Source organism: Populus trichocarpa, chromosome 4, assembly GCF_000002775.5.
Source record: "Populus trichocarpa isolate Nisqually-1 chromosome 4, P.trichocarpa_v4.1, whole genome shotgun sequence".
NCBI classification, from domain to species: Eukaryota; Viridiplantae; Streptophyta; class Magnoliopsida; order Malpighiales; family Salicaceae; genus Populus; species Populus trichocarpa.
In genome coordinates this window covers 14,905,183-14,917,353 of record NC_037288.2, presented here as the reverse complement: position 1 = coordinate 14,917,353, position 12,171 = coordinate 14,905,183, and the positions used below count along the sequence as shown (strand labels likewise).

The window sequence follows — 12,171 nt, the reverse complement described above, 5'->3', positions numbered from 1 at the left end:
TGGAATTGTTTTAATGAATTGAAGTAACAAATGCACTTCAATTCATTAAAACCATTTGAATGCAAAGTTGAAATGAACATATTCATGGAGTGCGAGGAATTACTATTAAATCTCGATACCAAAATTAATTATGAAGCAATAAGATCTAAACAGTCAAGAATTCCTAGTTGTTTGGGCCCTAGGGTCCAATCAACCTCTCTCTTTTATTTCTTTCCTTGGCACGCAAGCACACACATTCTCTCTCTTTCTCACACTTGGGTTATTCAATACTCGACTCGTGGCACCCATATCAACATATTTTCTAATTTTGAGAAGTTAGAGCGCAACATTGCATACATAAAAAAATTTTATTTTTTATCGCCATATTCTCTATAATTACACACTTTTATGCAAGGCTGACACCATATTTTTCTAAGTCTACACAACATGTTATGCAAAGCATGCCGCCTCATTTCTCGCCAATGCCTATTTCATCGTTGACATTCCTCTCAAAAAATAGCAAAGCTAGGCACTACAAGTTGGCATCAACCTCGTGCTGGAAGGTAGTAGTGCCAGACACGCTAGCACTGCTGTGGTGGGGGCAACAGCCATGGTTATTGCCTCTGCTGCTAGCAGCGACCTAGCCTGGTGCATCAGGCATTGACCAGGTGCGCTAGTAGTGCATAGCCAGCAAAACCTTTTTTTTAAATAAATTGATTGGAATCCAGCTGGAATTCCAGATTCTAGCCGGATCTTCCAAGCTACAGCCAGCCTCGGCCAAAACAGTAACCGAGGCTTGAAACAAATTTTTTTTGTTTGATTTCGAAAATCATGAGAGAGAAATTGTTATTTGGGAAAAATTTTATTTCACGCATAAAATTAATTTTTAATTAACACCGATAATAATAACAATAAAACATGCAATCAAATAACCCTAATTATTCTAACAAAAACTCTGATACAACTGTTGGTTTTCTTAAATAGCATACACGCAGCAGAAACTATGAGACAAAATTATTCGGGAGTCCCTGGGACCCCATTAGACAGATGTAGAATTATTTATGGATTTATTACTTGAAAATCTAATTTTTTTTTTGCTTTAAATAATATTTTAAAGGTTGGGTTGTTGCAAACCACAAGTCGTCCAATTATCCGACATCCAATGATAGTCCACATGAACCACCCATTAGAAATCTCATAAATCTCTATTTAGAAAAGAGGGATTGCTATGCCTAGAGTGCTAGCTCTAATTCTGTGTTTTTGTAGTTTTTTTGTCTAACAGACAATAACTATCTTAAAAATAAGAGGCATAACTTACTATTTTTAGAAAAATCTGAAAATCATATAAATTGAAAAAATATCAATTTGTCCCCTGAATAATATTCATATATTAATTCAGGATAATTTTAGAAATTAACTCAATCAAGTCCTTATTTGATTTTTCTAGGTCTAGAAATATAATCTTTGTATTAATTATATTCTAGTCCTTAATTTCTAAAATATATTTTAATCAACTCATACTTAATTAAATCATCTCAATTTAATTTATGATTAATGGTTCTTAATGTATGTAACACGTTAGGTTCCTAATATGTTGACCCAAATATAAATTTTAATTTTAATTAAATAGAATTAAATAAATTAAACAATTTAATTTATTATTAATTAAACAATTGATTAACTTATATTTGAAGATCAGGTGCATCGTCAGCAACGTGTCATGATCCTCCAAATATTAGAAAAGTCATTAGTGGTTCGACGTAACCTTTCAGTAATCGATTTCTCAATGTAATTAATATTTTTCCATCAATAATGTTTCGATTTAACATTAACGTTTGGAGTATGTTTGCCATGTTAAATCATGTTTATTCTTTACATAATTAGTTATTGATCGTTTAAATAAAATTTAAAACTCTTTTCAAATCTCTTTCCAACTTAGCCAAGGATTTCTCAGTCAATACGATTTGAGAATGGATAGAATATTTTCTCTAATTCACCTAGGATGATGAATCATCTCTTGGTCACTCAAGTATCTTCATATAGTTCATGTTATACTCAATATTTGTCCTTTCGTTACCTCAATTAAGATGACATATAACAAGAACAAAGCATAACATTCTCTATATAAGATGACTTAGTGATCTTCTGTAACATCTCAGTTACTGGAACAACACACCAATCATAATTTAGGGAAAAACATGGTAAATGTTTTTTTAAAAATCAAATTCATACAAGGGTCCACCAAAATTTCTATCGAAATTCCGACAGAGTCTCCTCTATACTAGGAAGTCTCAAGTTATTGACAACAACCTGTTACACTTCTATTAACCATTATTCAATCACAACCCAATCATCCTGGGTCTTAATTCCAACAATCAACATAAATGGAATCGCAATCTTTCAAACATTAATATAATAGAAATGAAGTATTAAATGACACTAAAAAAGTAAACACGCATACATGTAGATTATAAATACATGAAAATAAAATTTAAGTTCATACATTCAATTTAAAAGATATTATTACAATTCAAATCATGACAATTTTTTAAAATACAAAATACATAAGTATTCACCTAAAGCTAGATGACTAAAGGATAGAAAGATCTAAAAATCACTCATGTCGTGAGTGTGACGAATCTGGAACAAATATAACATTGAAATATAAATATCATGGAAAACACTATTAATATTGGTAATCAAGCAATTTATTCAAGACTAATATTCATTCATATTTCCCTACAATTCCTACTTGGTTCTTTTTAGGATTTATTTCTCATGAATTCACTAATATTTTCCATTTCATATTCAATCTCCAACCAATATCACATATTTATATCGAAGGACAATTCCTTCAAGAAAGTGTCGATACCAATTTATTGGTATCATTAACCATCTTTCACCGGATAGCTAATCATATCTTTTTTTTTATTTCTTCTCAAAACCTTGGGATGGTAATGCCGATACTAATGAATCTCATTAGTGTCATTAGTCTCCCTCACCGGGACCAACTAATCAAATTTATCATGAATGTTGATATCAATACAACCTCTTGATATCATTAATTATTCCTAACCCGAAATAGTTAATTAAGTCCCAACAATACTTTGAAATATCCTCAGAAATACCAATGTCAATGACCCTTGACATCATTAGCCTTCATACCAGGAATAGCTAATCAAGTTGCATGGAAATGCTGATATCGATGTAGCTCATCGATATCATTAACTATTCCTAACCCAAAATAATTAATCAAGTTCAATATTCCTCATGTTCCAAGATGATCATACCAATGTTAGTAAACCCTACTGGCATCATTAGCCTCTCGTTCTCGAAATCGAATCTAGAAAATGTTGATATCGATAGAACCAATTAGTATCATTAACTATTTACTACCGGAATAGTTAATCAAGTCTATTTTCATTCTCATTCATTTCATTAGATGCTTCTCTTTTAGCAACATTTATATATAAAATCCAAAAATTAAACAAGCTTTCATAATTATGTACATTTAAGAAATATATGGGTGTTTCTACCTACCTGCTACAGAAGCTCGGCTCGCACTCCCTTGTTGTTGTTGTTGTGCCTTTTCTGTGGTCCCTCCTGAATCCATAAGTATACCACATCATTTTTTACTCAGTTACATTTCTCACAACAAGAACGATAATAATAACAACGACAATGTTTATTTTTTTTTTAACAATTATTTCCATAACACAAGCTACCAGCATTACTCCCCCTTCAAATTCCTAAATGTGTGGGCAGGCAGACCAGACTTCCCAGCCATTGTTAGTACTACCTGGCAGACTCAAGTAAATGGCAATCCCATGTTCAAATTCACCACCAAACTTCGTCTTTTGTTCAGAAAGATCCATCAGCACCACACAAGCCACATTCCCAGCAGAGTGGCAAAGGCTAAAGATGAATGGAATATAGCTCAAACCACTCTGGACCTCAACCCTACAACAGTTGCAGCCAGATCCATAGAGAGGGAATTAACCAACACCTACATGCAGCTATGTAAAGAAGAGGAGTCTTTTTTCAAGAAAAGATCCAGAATCCAATGGCTTCAACTAGGGGTTAGGAATACGAAGTTTTTCTACAATTCGTTGATGCATAGAGAAGTTCAAAACAGAATCCATACTCTGATGGATGAAGATGGCAATTCTGTTCACGATTAGCAAGAGTTAGGAAACATGGCAACAAAGTATTATGAGAAAATCATGCCTCCTCCCCACTCTCCCCTCAATGAAGATATTACCAGCATCTTCCTAAAATCCATATCAGATATGCAAGATCAGCCTTAGGCCACCCCATCTCCAATGAGGAAATCAAGGCTGCCCTTTTCTCCATTCCTGATAACAAAGCCCGTAGCCCTGATGGTTACAATACCCTCTTCATCAAGAAAAGCTGGAACATAATTGGGGTAGAATTTATGGCAGCTGTCAGGTTTTTTTTCTCCCATAACAATTTGTCACGCTGTGTTAATAGTGCCTAAAATTGAAAACCTTACATGCATGAATGACTTTAAGACCAATTTCTTGTTGCAATGTTATATACAAATGCATTTCCAAGCTCCTTATGACCATATTAAAGGTTGTCTTATTTGATGTTATTGGCCTGTCTCAATCTGCATTCCTTAATTCTATATATTCCTTATACCTCAGCTTATAAGAACAGTTGTTTCTTTTCATAAAGGAAAAAACATAATATATATTAGTCTTTACGACTCTAATAATATCTAGTATTTAAGAGAGCATCAACTAAAAACATTTTAGGAACAATGTTTTAATGCAATAAAAATCTTATAATTATAGCAATTTTATAATTTTCTTTGAAAAGCATTTTTATCCAATGGACTTTGTATTTACTCTAGATTCATTAATCTAATATTATATAAATATTAAAAATAAATTAAATCTTAATTAATAATAAATATGTATTTACATGAATATAATAATATTATATGAAACCAACCGATTAGTTACAGGACATATTAAACTAACATTATAATCTCTAATCCTTGTGTTTTTAATAGAGTTAAGGGACTGGAGAGTTATTCTCTTAATGACATTTGAAAAAAAAAAACACATCATTACATATGCATTCTTGGAATATCAAGAAACCATGTAAGAGCATGATCAAGTCCATCAAGAATGTTACAAGAAAATTGTGGAAGTAGTGTTTACCTTGATGGATACGAGGAAAGGAAGATTGGGAGGTTCTTGGTATGGTAATGAAGAAGAGAATTGCAGAAAAAGGGTAATGGTGAGGATGGTAATGGATGTGTAGACGGGGAGAAGGGAAGTTTTTAGGATCAAATGAGTGGGCAAAGTAGAATCAGATTGACATTACGTTTCAACCATCACATTCACCGCCACTAATTTCTCTTGTTTTTCATTTCTTTCTGTTTTCTCTTCTGCCTATCGTCCCATTATGAAGCTTTCCTTTCTTACTTTTAAATATATAAATTGTTAAGCATTGCACTTCTCAGTATTCTTTAATCTCTATTTAAAGACTTTTTTTCCATTAAAAGTTAAGATAGAAAGATTACTGACTAGTTTTTCGAAATAAAAAATAATTAAAACAGCAAAATTTAAAAAGAAGAATGTAGTGCTCTTTGTTTTGGAAAATTATTATTTAAAACAATTACTGCAAGTTTTAAATTTAAAACAATCACAACAGAGCCTTCAATCTTTTAATCGACCCTACCACGTAAATTTGTAAAACAGAGTTGTGCACTGTTCATAGAGACGAGGAATAACCAAAAACAGGCGGCACCTACAGCAATATAACCAAACAATAAAGAGGGGGGGCCACGACGCCATCAGTCCATGCAGCGGTTCAAGGGCCAAAAACAATTAAGCCAACGCAGAAATGTAATGATTAGCATATCCTTAATACAAGGAAATTCACAATGGATCCCACATTTATTTGGAAGCTCTAAGACTTGGGGTACCAAGTACAGAAAGGCACCAAATCCTTCACGAAATCGAAAGCTACTTCCCAGTTAACTTAAGCTCTATAGTGCACGCATTGCAATTTGCTAAGACGGGCTCTCAGCAAGTACACGCTGGAAATTCTTCAACCTTCCATTTTGCCCTCCAAACTAAGGCTGCCTGTGAAAAATCCTGAAACTCAATCCTCGGTCTACCACCAATTTTTTTAAAAAAAAAAAAGAAAAAAAGAAGAGAAAACACAAAGAAAGGAAAAAGGAAATAAACCCAAAAGTGTCTTTTAGGAAAATAGAAACACTACAAGCATAAATTTTTCAAAAGTTTTTTGCTTTTTCTCCAGCTTGGACGAGGGTACAAATTAGTTTTAAATCTAACAGAGCCGGATGCCTCTTCATATGTTGTGACTTTAAATTGTATAGATTAACAACAAAATACCTGCTTTGAGCTTGCCATTGCAGATGATACTGCAACAACTCATGATATCACCATGTGAACCTTTCCATCTGCTATCATCACTTTGTTCTCATCATGCAGCTTCTGAAATATTATAAAGAGAACCGTTTCTTTACAATTTATCCTTTCTATAAGTGAGGGAAGAAACAGAACGTGTATAGTGATATGCACGCACCTAAAAGTAATTCTAAACTCGAAAAGGAATTTCCCATTTAAAAAAAAGTGAAAAAAAGGCCCTCAATTCTGTAGAGTAATAGAATGCAAAAATTCCTGTATGATAATCCCTCCCAGTGAATACAGAAGATCAATTTACCTGTAATAGAAGCATTATCTCTTCCCTGGAGTAGGGAACACCTCCTGTGTTGACAACCTTCTCTAGGTCATCAATGGTTATGCTATCCATGTAACGCATATGCTCCCGGAATGCTGAATTAAATGCTTCAATTCTGCAACTCAGCAGGGGCCAAAATACATAATCAGCATTGTAAGAGAATTCTGGAACAGAATAGTAAACCAGAAGGATGAAACTAAGATCATAGCTATTAGTTGCTAGTATCAAACCTTTCTAGAGACAACTCAGCAGTAGCTTGCTCTGCTGGAGGATGGTCATCTACTTCCATGGCATCTGTTGTTGAACTGAACAGAAGGGGGGAAAAAAGTGAACTGCAGAACTAGTGCAAACCTCGGGAAACATATGCATGCTACTGGAAGAATATGTTCCCACATTTAATTTCATTTCATTAAGAGCAATTCAGCAATCCTGGCCTCCAACAAATCCCAGGACAAGAAACCCTCATCTAATGCAGCTGCCAGCTAGCCCAAACACATTCGTTGTAAGAAGAGCACATCGCAACAACTTTTTATTTAATTAATTGATGCCCACAAAGTTCAGCATAAGGGAACTTGACACGGTTATTTATTAAGATGCAGCATCAGATCCGAGTTATGTTAGCACAACTACAATAGTTTTGAAGTTCTAGTTAGATCCAAATGTCTGTCTACAACCAAGATTTTGAAATATGCTGAAATTGACCAACGTGCTGTCAGCTGTCAACTACCTCATTTAGGTGTTTTTAGCAACATTTTGGAATACTTGTGAAGCATGAGCACTTAGGGTTTTAATAACAAGTCATTATCCAAAAGAAAATTAAAAAATCGCCATGTAGCACATGCACAAGCATCCATAAATAAAATACAAATAGTTCAACACTATGATATGCAACTGAATATTGTATGCTCGTGGTTTTTACATTCCAATCACGAGTGAAAAAAATTGTAACTGAAAATGAAAGAGGTATGATGATATGGTCCATTATATATACCAAGAAAGATAGTGAGAGTCATTCCTAGGACACTGGAAATGGTGAACAAAAAAAAGAGTTTCAGGAAGAATGTTTAAGCAATGTCTACCCACCCATCTCTATCAGCAGTAGTATGGTCATCTGCATCATTTCTATGAGAATGACACTCAGCTCTGCGCTTTCTCTCCAACTCTTTCTCTCTTTCTTGTTCACGCTCCTCCATCTCAGTAAGTTCTTTATGATAAATAGCAAAATTTAGAACTTTTAGGGCAGCCTCAACATCAGATTTGGAAACCTGCAGGAGCAAAAATCATTTACAACATGCAAAGAAATCATATATACTAACCCCATAGAAAATGACCTGTATGCTGATAGTACTGAAAACTGAAAGTAAAACAGCACAAATCTCATAACATGCCTAAAGAGATAGGAAACTAATACCTTTCTGCTCAATTTTAATTTAGCATGAGCAGTGGAGAGTCTTATTACAGTTTCTAAGGTTCTAGCAGTGATTGGAAGTGTTCCGCCCGTCTACAAAAAACAAGCAACATATCAGATGATGAAAAGAATGAGAACAGCATCAATTATCTCCAATACCTAGCTGAGACCAACCTTTGCAGTTGAACTGGCACTTCGGAGCTCAGCATATGCCGTCGCAATTTGTTCAGATGCCTGTGGACATAAGGGTGAGCATTAGCTTGAAAACAGCCACTCTGCATTTAAGTGGGTTGGGAGGCAAGGAACACAGGTTCCCCAACGAAAAATGTTATTTTTCTGTTTTAAACTGTAGAATCAGATATGGAAGATTGGCAATTTACAGAAGGGAATGAAAAAACTCATAAGACAAAATATGAGAAGCATAGTGACCTCATCTGTCAGCTCAGGCTGAATCCTATGCTTTGCATAATGGATATACTTTTTAAGAAACTTGATTGTAAGCGTATCACGCTTCCGACCCCTTTCTGTTTTCCTGCCATGCAGCATCCGGTTATACTTGACAAAGACAGATGAGTCGGCATCAGCATTGTCTTCTCTTCCCTCAACCGCCGCCTCACCTATATTTGCAAGTTTCTCCTGATGAGCATTTGTGAAAGTAGCCTTTATTAAATGAAAAGGATATATCACATACCACCATCAGTTGCAGAACGGTAACGATGCATACGCAAGACATGCTCTGAAATGTGACGATCAATGTCTGGATCCATTTGATCCAACACTATAAATAATAAATCAAAACGAGACAGCAAAGAGTCTGGAAGTCCAATATTCTTTGTTGGTGTAATTGAACGGTCATACTACACATCCATTCAGAAAATAGAAAAAAGCTAAGGTAAGCAATTTGAACACAAGAATAGAATGATGTAACAACTTGCAGTAAAAATGTCTAAATGATTGGCAAATATTTCACTTACAGTTCCATATATGGGATTTGCAGCAGCCACCACACTACATCGAGCATTCAGAGATGCATGGATACCAGCTTTGGCAATAGTAACAGTCTGCTGCTCCATAACTTCATGTATAGCAACACGATCCTGATCATTCATCTTGTCAAATTCATCAATACAAACAACACCTCTATCAGCAAGAACCATTGCTCCAGCTTCAAGCCTCCTTTCTCCTGGTAAAAGTCAAAACAAATTATAACCGGATTAAAAAGTAAAAAACTACCAGATAATGCTAAAGTGCCTAAACCATGGCTCATTACCTGTTTCTTGATCAGAAGTAACAGCAGCTGTCAGACCTACACCAGAAGAACCACGACCCGTTGTTGATATGGCCAAAGGAGCAATATTCATGATTGCTCTTAAAAGTTGAGATTTGGCAACAGATGGATCACCAACCATCATCATGTTAATGTCACTAAAAGAACAAGGGGGTCAGTTAGACTCAAAAGGCAATCTTGGCACTGTGAAACTGCTCTAAATAAAACAGAAAGCAGAAAAGGAATCTAATCTCTTGTAGACAAGTACATGTAACCGGGGTACTGTTTTATTCTGTATTGATCAGAAACATTAAAATGCCAACCAGAGAAAACGTTATTACTCACCCTCGCAAATGGGTGCCATTCTTTAAGTTCTTTTCCACTCCACCAAGCATCAACAAAACCACTGCTTTCTTTATCCAAGAATGGCCATATATTGAAGGTGCAAGTGAATTACCAAGCAGGTCAAATGCATCATCCCTTTCGGCTATCTTTTTAATGTTCTTTAAATCTTCTGGACTGTAAATCGGTGCATTTGCCTCTTTGTTGAGCAGAGAAACATTATTAGCTATGAGCACAGTCCTGTTCATCAAAATCACTTTGTCAAGCTTCAAACCAGAAAACAGCATGCCATGAAGAGGAAAAAGAAAATCATTGTACGGGATGATGCATATAGTTCAGAGGTTGGTGCTACCTGAACACTCCATTCACACTGCCCTTGCTCTTCCCGGGAAGTGCTTTATAAATTCCCACAATAGCCACTCGATCACCAGGCTTACAGCAGTCAACCAAATCATCCTCAACTATGACATCCACAGTGCGTGGAAGCTGACCAGGAGCAGAGTTCTCAGGGACTTCTTGCATTGACAAGGTTTGATGATCCTTGTAGTTGCACAATCCATACTCAGTAACCAATAAGTGGCCGTTCTCATCCTGAAGAAAATAAATTTCTATGAAAAACCTTCCTTTGACAATGGCAAAGAATAGAGAAGTCAAGGACTTGACAATACCCTTGTAGGATACACTGAGCCTGTGGGCAAACCAACATTAGAAGTAATGTCCCGATATTCACGAGTAGTTAAGCTCCCAGTCTGAGGACAGAAGTGAACACTTTTGACAACCTTTGGCCTTACAAGGGAACCTAAAATTGAAGACTAGCAGTTTAGATTGAAAATCATGCTTGTCGTCCAAGTATTGAAACAAGGCATCACATTCATATGTTAGGGCCAGTTTAGCTTTCAATTGGCAAAATGTTAAAATCCCATGTAAAAAAAAAAATAGATTAATTATAGAGAGTGAAGCGACGGTACATTTGGTGATTATGCCTTGGACGCAAACCATGGAGCCAATGAATTCAGAAAGAAGGTCTCTAGGAGTGACACGGCGAGAAACAAAAGGACCTTCAAAACCCACAAGAACTTGCTCTTCTTCCTTCAAGTACTTTGGGTCAACGCTGCGAGCAGTGTCGGTGGCCGCATCGCAGAATGCTTGCATATACTCACTAGGGTTCCGCAAAATCCTAAAGAAAGGATAATCAAGAAATGAAAACCTTGGTGGAAAAAAGATCTGATGTGATGAAAAAAGTAAGATACCTGGGACCAAAATCCTGGAAAGAGTGGAGATCGGAGATATTGATGATGAGACGGCGTCGCTTGTGATTTATCATGGCTTTGATCTCATCTTTGTATATGTTTTGATCTAAGAAATCCAACAAAGCTCGCTTGTGACTGCTCCTGTCTTCCATATTCACAGCCACCCCTTCTTGATTTTGCTGCTTCTCTTCTCTTCTCTTCTCTTCTCTTCTAGGCTTAGGCTTCCCCAGATGAAAAGGGGAAAATGAATGTGGACTCCTTTTGTTTTCGCGCCCTAGCCTTGCTTTGCCTTGCCTTACCCTACTCTGATTTTGGCGGGAATGAGGTGTGGGTTGCCCTTCCTTCGGCGGGAAGGGAAAAAAACTGCAGGAATGACATGTAGTTTGTGGGCTCGGGATAGCTATTGTCCATTCCCTCACACATGGGCCTTACACGCAGAAAAAAAAAACTAATGTAAAAAATCTATCCAAAAAAATAAAAAGTAATTTTATTTTTATTGTATATTCATAAGCCATATTTTATTTTTTATTTTTACATAATAGGGACATAAGAATTGAAAAAAGTTGGTAATACTCAAATTATTTGAGAAACATAAAAAAATTGAACAACATTTTTAATATCACGTTAAGTTTTTTTTTTCTCATAATACATCTCAATAGAATATTAAGATAATAAAAATAAATTATTAGAATAGATAAATACTAGTTGCATGGACTATAGACTTTGGGCCATGCATATAGCCCAAAAGAAAAAAAAGTTATTATGTGGTGGATTTATAGAGCTAACTTTTTTTAAAAAAAATGACATGTTATTTATTTTTTATTTTTTAAAAATAAATTGTTTATTATGGGTGACAAAATGTTATCTACCTACCAATTTTCAACCATCAAAGATAAGTGGTTAGAAAATCAAACTTAGGTTTTTTTAATCTAAAAACCTATTTTTAGCTTATTTTCATTTAGAAACACCTTGCAACCTTAATAAATCAATTTATCAATTTAAAAAACCATAAAATTAGTCCAACAACACAAAATCAAGTCAAAAAAAAATTATTTCTGAACCTCAATCTATCTTTTCTTGTAAGATAAAGGATAAAAAAACATTTAAATAAAATTTCTCTTGTCAAATGAAATTTGATGACACCAAGAACAACTTTTTTAATGTTGAAATATGGTGAATCAATA

At 35.0% G+C, this 12,171-nt stretch overlaps 1 protein-coding gene and 1 long non-coding RNA gene across 3 annotated transcripts; both read right to left on the bottom strand.

The window, feature by feature from the left end:
* Positions 1 to 2,443: 2,443 nt before the first annotated feature.
* On the bottom strand, positions 2,444 to 3,615 carry LOC127905177 (uncharacterized). The gene is made up of 2 exons (XR_008058950.1): positions 3,520 to 3,615; positions 2,444 to 2,619 (listed from the first exon to the last, which is right to left on the bottom strand). It is a non-coding gene; the product is annotated as an uncharacterized LOC127905177 (long non-coding RNA).
* A 2,125-nt stretch (positions 3,616 to 5,740) lies between these two features.
* LOC7472571 (DNA replication licensing factor MCM3) lies at positions 5,741 to 11,257 on the bottom strand. Of its 2 annotated transcripts, XM_024598868.2 has the most exons (16): positions 10,988 to 11,256; positions 10,706 to 10,914; positions 10,406 to 10,536; positions 10,090 to 10,328; positions 9,741 to 9,977; positions 9,399 to 9,553; positions 9,103 to 9,311; positions 8,820 to 8,985; positions 8,558 to 8,745; positions 8,303 to 8,362; positions 8,132 to 8,221; positions 7,804 to 7,985; positions 6,951 to 7,025; positions 6,703 to 6,835; positions 6,372 to 6,473; positions 5,841 to 6,129 (listed from the first exon to the last, which is right to left on the bottom strand). In XM_024598868.2, the coding sequence occupies exons 1-15, from the start codon at positions 11,137 to 11,139 to the stop codon at positions 6,411 to 6,413; spliced, it is 2,289 nt and encodes a 762-aa protein (XP_024454636.1). In that variant the 5' UTR covers positions 11,140 to 11,256; the 3' UTR covers positions 5,841 to 6,129; positions 6,372 to 6,410. The 2 variants fall into 2 exon arrangements, with proteins under 2 accessions (XP_024454637.1, XP_024454636.1); XM_024598869.2 differs by lacking the exon at positions 8,820 to 8,985 and having other exon boundaries at positions 5,741 to 6,098; positions 8,558 to 8,764; positions 10,988 to 11,257.
* Between the last annotated feature and the right edge of the window lie 914 nt (positions 11,258 to 12,171).

Coding starts and splice junctions, on each gene's coding strand:
- LOC7472571 (XM_024598868.2), bottom strand. CDS start 11,139: ATGGAAGACAGGAGCAGTCACAAGCGAGCTTTGTTGGATTTCTTAGAT. Junction 8,222..8,302: donor GTGCCAGTTCAACTGCAAAG/GTTGGTCTCAGC, acceptor TGTTTTTTGTAG/ACGGGCGGAACACTTCCAAT. Junction 7,986..8,131: donor AATTAAAATTGAGCAGAAAG/GTATTAGTTTCC, acceptor TTGCTCCTGCAG/GTTTCCAAATCTGATGTTGA.